The following is a 6441-nucleotide window of genomic DNA, read 5'->3' as shown; positions in this document are numbered from 1 at the left end:
ATATTTGCTAGCTCTTGCAGTAAAACTGAACTAGTTTTCCTTTTGAATTAATGCGCTGGTAATGGCGACGTACCAGTAACACATTAAGTTATATGTTCCCACGCATTTACTATAGCCTACATAAGACCAGGGCCGGATAGTGAGCCTACATTTTAAAAGCCTTAAGCACTTAAGATTTTGGTGCTCTAGATATGTCATTCAAAATATAAGCATATTAAACCACAAAAGATATTATTGTTAAAAAATATAGAGGTTTGATGATACTTTAAAGTAAAAATAAGCAGAAATGCATTTCGAGCGGCTATACTAATGAGGTCCGAGTCGTCTGACTAACTCGATATATTTCAACAAACACTAAGGCACTATTGGAAATTCGGCTATGGAATTTATGTGGTGCCCTAAGTGTGTGTTTATTTTGCCTAATGGTTAAGCCAGCCTTGCATATAACTATCATTAATCTTGAAGTCGCACTTCGAAAAGCTATTTTGCATCTGTGTTTTAACAACATTGCACTGCCACTGACTGTATTCGCCAACAATGGGCTTATAAACCTTTGGCGGCCTCCTATAATGCTACGTCGAAGATTAAGCTGTAAATTCTTCCAGAAAATACCCATCACGTACCAAAAGCCAGACTTGGACAACTAGATTTATTTTAGCTTTTTAAAATTAGATTAGAATTAAAATTAGAGCATTTTAGTTTTTCCAAATTAGATTACAATTAAAATTAGACCATTTTAGTCTTTCCAAATTATATTAGAATTAGAATTAGATCGTTTTGAGTTTTTTTCAAATTAGATTAGAATTAGAATTACCGAATTCCTAAAAAATCAAATTTGAACTAGAATCACATTTAGTTTTTACAACCAATTTAATTTAATCACAATTTATTCTTATAAGAACGTGAATGGTAAATATGTGTCTGCTAATTAAAAAAAAAAATGCCGTTGGACAAAGTAGCATTTTTGGTAAAATCCAAATTAGATTAGAACTAGAATTAGAGCAAACAATGAATTCACAAATAAGATTAGAAGTAGAATTAGCCGCATTTTGCTCTAATTCAATGAATTAGAAAGCTAGAATTATCTAGTTGTCCAAGTCTGTCAAATGCGTCTTCAGGCCAACGCGAAGGTCCTGTCATATAAGAATGGGTGTAACTTTACATGGGAAAGTTTATAGCACTTACATAAAAGAAAGACAATAACGAGACACAGCAACGCAAAAAGTTTCGGTAAAGGGGCGGTCTATTTTTGAATATTGTACGAATATTTTAAAAACGACTCTAGTTGTCATGGCTTTATTTACAAGCTGAGAAAAAATGCCAGTATTCGAGCTTATTAAAGGCAGAGTTAAGAGCCAAAAATAAATGTTCCAAGAGTTCTGCATTGATGACCATTCTTGAGCCGATATCTACTGCCTTAATACAATTAAGGATAAAAAAGACCAGTAAATTTTACTTCCACCTATTGTATACTCTTTATTTTCTGAATTTTGGCCGAGTTGGTAACTCACACGTAATAATAAAAGAAATACTTCGTAACTTTTAAGGCCGTCATTGTTTCGGGAACTAACGAAACGCAAAAATAAGGAAAATTAAACATGCAGCAATGTGACGTGTCTTTTATATCATTTACAGTTTTCGTGCATTCGACTCAATCTCCACTTTTTAACGACTGATTAAAATATAGTTTTCTACAGATGTAACTGGCCCCATAGCGCCCCTCTGCGGATGCAACGATTCGTAGTGAAAAAAATGTTTGGTGTTAATTTGTAAAACCGATAGAAAAGAACAATTCATGCAAAAATGTTACAATTTGTTACAGTTTTTATTACAGTTAAACACAAGAAAAAAAAGCGTAAGACAAAATGTGGCTATCATGGCCCGTAAAATGGATGTAAAGGTTATCATTAATTATCCTAAAAAATCTTAGTTAGGCACGAGAAGGCGTTTTCGTACTTTCGGATGGCTGTTGAACTCTGCTGGAACGAAACGTCATTTGAACAGCAACTGCAGAGCACTATGTTAATTAGGATGATGAAATTATCCAGGTTGTTACGTAAAACCGCAACGAACTTGTTTTCTCAAAGCAAACTTTTGTCGACCGAAAAAACATACAGCGTTTTTTCTATAGTCAAATGGCCTAGGAACGAAAATCAATGCTGAATGAAGTCCAGTACATTGATCCGCCAGTGCAGAAGGCAACTTGGAAAGAGGAAAGCAGTTTTCCGAACAGGAAGTTCACGAAGTCTCCATGGCGTCATCTTCATCATTGGAGAGACTCTTACTTTCATCCTCTTCTTCCTCTATTTTACAAAGTAAGGAATATTGTAGCTTGATAATGAATTGCAAAGCCAAAAAGGTCGAGTAGATCGGCATCATCTTGATTAAGACGTTTCAATACGAGCTTGTATCATCTTCAGTTAATGCTTTAACTGTTTTACTGAAGCATTAACCGAAGATGATACAAGTTCGTATTGAAACGTCTTAATGATGATGATATCGATCGACTCGACCTTTTTGGCTTTGCAATTCATTATCAAGATACATTACAGATCTGTGCATAGTGCACCTAGGAATAATGCTGGTGTTGAAATTTAAGCACAAATAATTAAAACTAAAGTAACTGTGTATACATACAATGGAAGAGTCCCAGCTTTTGCGTAGAGCTGAATTCCATTTAATTCAACACATGACAATGGGTGTCATTCATTAGGCCAAGTTAAACGACTACAAACTTGCCATTACAGTAGTATTTTAACATGTAATATTATGAAAATTGGTAAGCCATATTACAAGTAGTATGTTTTTTCGTACAGGTGTTTCCAAAAAACTTCAATATATTTGTTTTATTGGTGTCTAGAAGTTTTTTTCTAAAAAAGCTTTAGTATATTTGTTTTTTTGATGTCTAGAAGTTGATCGTCAGCGTTATTAAGTTTACCAACATCTCACAATAGTTTTGCTGCTAATAAAAAATAAAAACAGTTTTTGGGTACACTATGCACGGATCTGTAAAGTATCTTAATAAATTGCAAAGTCAAAAATGTTGAGTATATCGCCATCATGTTGATTAAGACGTTCGATATGAACTTGTATCGACCTTTATGGCTTTGCAATTCATTACAAAAAACATTTTAATGTCTAAACAAATTTGGAGTAATACCAACCTTTTAAAACAGCTTGCAATTGATATATGGATGTTAGAAGGGCATGAAACTGCTTTTTTCGTAGGTCAAGTTTGGTAACCAACTGTAATTCTGTGGCTTCAAGGTCTTTCAACTCTTGGGCAAGGTCTTTAAGTTGACTAGAAAAAATGGTGTTAAATTGGATATTATATACTAATTTAGATATTATATACTAATTCTTCCCTATCATATACCAATGTAAAGAAAAACATATGTATCAGAATGAAAAAAAAAAAGAAATACCCAAATTTGTTTAAGGTGCTTTTGCAGACCCCTTTATTAATTTTTACATATTACTTACCCTTCAGTGTTTTGTCGATCAGGTTGTTCGAGCACAACCCCAGCAAGAGCATCGTATTGCTGTCGATTCTTTCGCACCAAACGCGCTTCCTCAAGTTCACTTTTGCACTTTTCAATTTCCGTGTGAGCCAACGCTACATTTCTATCAATTTCTTCCTATGCGGTGCAAAAAAACTAATTGAATAAAACCCACAGATTTCAATATGGTTGTACAACTGTTCAAACAGAAGATGATAAGATGTAGAAATTATTTGAAATATTCACAAAAGTTGTAGCTGGTTTAAATACCAAAACCATAAAACAAGTAAGACATAAGTATTAAGTAAGTCTCATTTTGTTATTTAGTTGCCAATTAAATATACTTAAAATATTACAAAGTTAAAATTGTGGATGCATAAAAGGCTATTTACATGATGATTAACCAGATTTTGTTCAATTATGTCAGATAAACACAGTTATTCACCTGAAGCATATTGTATTTTTCCATTTGCTGTAAGTTCATTGTGTAAACAAATGATGATTTTGTCATTGCAAATTCGCTTTGAGCCAGGAATGAAAGCATTCGCTGATGAGTTGAACTGGAAAACATTTTAAAATATCCAAGTCAACTCTATTTAGTTGATAGAGCATTGATCGCGGTGTGACACAAGGTTGTAAGTTTGCACCTCACCGGAGGTTGTTTTTTTTTTTTTTTTTTTCTAGCCCGAGTTTGCTTCCACTTTAATCCCAATCAAGCGGACTGATTTTAGTATCATCATTATCAATCAGTGCCATGCCTGAACCAGGCTTCGGCTGCTATGAAGCACAGTTTTCTCCATATGTTACTATTTCTTGCCAATTACAAAATATTCTCTGCTTTGATGGTCAGAAAGTCCCTCAATTAATTTATAAGCATTTTTCTTTGGCCGTCCAGGAGCATGTTTTCCACATATTTTGCCACACAAAATTATGTACTCTTGTTTTTGATATCTGGTTATGTGGCCGAAAAACTTGAGTTGTCAAAGTTTTATTGTGCTTAACAGTAATCTCTGTTGATTTTAGTAAGCCTTCCCAAAAGCATCTTGTGTACTAATGATGACCATGTAGTCTTAAACTCACAAACAAAATAATACTTTTGATTTATGAAAAATCTGTGATGTTATTGAATACGAAAAAAAATAAACTCATATTTTATCTACTTAAAAATACTTCCCACGTATATATTGCTTAGAAATCTTAACTTATAAAGGTACAGTCTGCATATAGTGACAGCACAGCTGGGATTATTTTAAGAAATTTAAATAAGAGTGCAGCACAGCTGGGATTATTTTGTGCAGCACAGCTGGGATTATTTTAAGAAATTTAAATAAGAGATTATTACTTAGTAACTTATACATCTAAATATTTGTGCCCTGTTAACTCAAAACACTATAGCTGATATCTGAAGACAATTTTGCTTCAGATTTTTTCTGAAACAAACCAAGTTTAAAATGATTTCAGTTTTATAACAGATAATTTCATACTTGTCAGCTTCAGGTGCATTGCACCACTTTATGAAGAGCTTCATAAGCGCATTTAATCTTCTTTCATCGCCTCCGCCATCACCATCAATTAATAATCGCCTTCTGATGACATCATCTGAAAGAAATTTTGTAGTAAAATAGTTATTTTTCTAAAATATTGTGTTTGACCTGATTTCTAGTTATTATTATCACATGGTAGTTCACTTAACATTCCTTCTTTCTATACAAAGCCACAAAATCGAACATTTTCTTACATTACTATTAAACAGGGTAAACTGGAATATAAATACATGAAACTTACCGTCACTAGCGGTTGTCATTGTGAAAACTTTTGGAAGCTTTATTTCACTAAATTAGTAATTTAAAATGCCCCATTTGTACATCAATTAAATCTAAATTAAAGTAAATAAACAACAGTGATTTTCCTTGAGAACCACGAAGTACTGAGATTTGGGAAAGTACCTAAATAGTAACTTATCTATGAGCTTTTAAATAGAATTCAACACCGATCCAAACGTTCCCGAAAAAAATATTATAAAATATTCTGACGCTAAACTAAATATTTTATTGGTTTGTAAAGCTACCCTTGTTTTAAATATTACATGGAAAACGATAAATGGATTTGTGTGTTCTTTCTTACGTAATAAATATATTTTGATTGATTGATGAAAGACGTAACTCTTTTTCGATTTCATACCGTTTTAACAAAAACCTTCTTTACGAGGTTTAATTTATGTGTCTCTTTTAAAGTGGCAAGTATGACTGAACTTCTGGCGTTGTGCTATAATTTTAAAATCAATTTTGAAGGTTCGTAAAAACCTGTTAATATATAATACCTTCCAAATTCTAAAATCAACCAATATATAAGTTTAAAAGTTATTTTCATTCGTCTATTAGTTTATATGTAGAAGTATATATATTCCCTAATAGGATGAGAAAAATATAACAACCGATCAAAGGACACTACAAGTGGAATAAAACTATCGTTTGTAAAGCAAAAGCACAGTGGTTTATAGAGTCCATAGTTTGTGATTATAGCCAGGTCGCTTATTTAGTTGAAGTTTTACCTCATTTTACGTATTTACCAGAATAGCGCTTTACGGCTATCTTAATTCGAATCAGTTCAATTTTACTGTATTGAATTGTACGTGACTCATTTCACTTCATTGTAGTCTTTATTTTACATTCGTACAAAATTTTGTAAATATCTTTAATGAATATCGAATAAAGTTACTATATAAAATTTAATGCAAATATCAACTGATAATGCTACAGTGTTGTTTTTTTAATGATCGAAGCAAAGAAAATGCTGTAGTAATCTTTCATCACTGGAGCATGTTTACAGGTAGGTGTATATTGCGCCACAAGTGGTAGAGTGAAACAAACAGAGGAACAGAAGCACCGACTTTTGATCTACTGTTTATCTTTAAGCCAAGCCTGTGTGCTAAAAAGTGTTT

General features: G+C 32.6%; 1 protein-coding gene across 1 annotated transcript; it reads right to left on the bottom strand.

Moving 5' to 3' along the window:
• Nucleotides 1-2148: 2148 nt before the first annotated feature.
• LOC146163489 (THO complex subunit 7 homolog) lies at nt 2149-5304 on the bottom strand. The gene is made up of 6 exons (XM_083380522.1): nt 5286-5304; nt 4985-5099; nt 3946-4060; nt 3484-3638; nt 3165-3301; nt 2149-2303 (listed from the first exon to the last, which is right to left on the bottom strand). Exons 1-6 carry the CDS (start codon nt 5302-5304, stop codon nt 2239-2241), a joined length of 606 nt encoding a protein of 201 aa, XP_083236648.1. The 3' UTR covers nt 2149-2238.
• Nucleotides 5305-6441: the final 1137 nt, after the last annotated feature.

This window comes from Ascidiella aspersa, chromosome 2, assembly GCF_963924565.1.
Source record: "Ascidiella aspersa chromosome 2, kaAscAspe10.2, whole genome shotgun sequence".
Classification (NCBI taxonomy): Eukaryota; Metazoa; Chordata; class Ascidiacea; order Phlebobranchia; family Ascidiidae; genus Ascidiella; species Ascidiella aspersa.
Note: the sequence above shows the minus strand (reverse complement) of the source record. Positions and strands in the feature narration are given on the sequence as shown.

Bases quoted from the DNA above. Each gene is read 5' to 3' on its own strand.
- LOC146163489 (XM_083380522.1), bottom strand. The intron at 3,639-3,945 runs GTGAATAACTGT...TGCACCGCATAG, and splicing joins AAAAATACAATATGCTTCAG to GAAGAAATTGATAGAAATGT. The intron at 3,302-3,483 runs GTAAGTAATATG...CATTTTTTCTAG, and splicing joins GATCGACAAAACACTGAAGG to TCAACTTAAAGACCTTGCCC.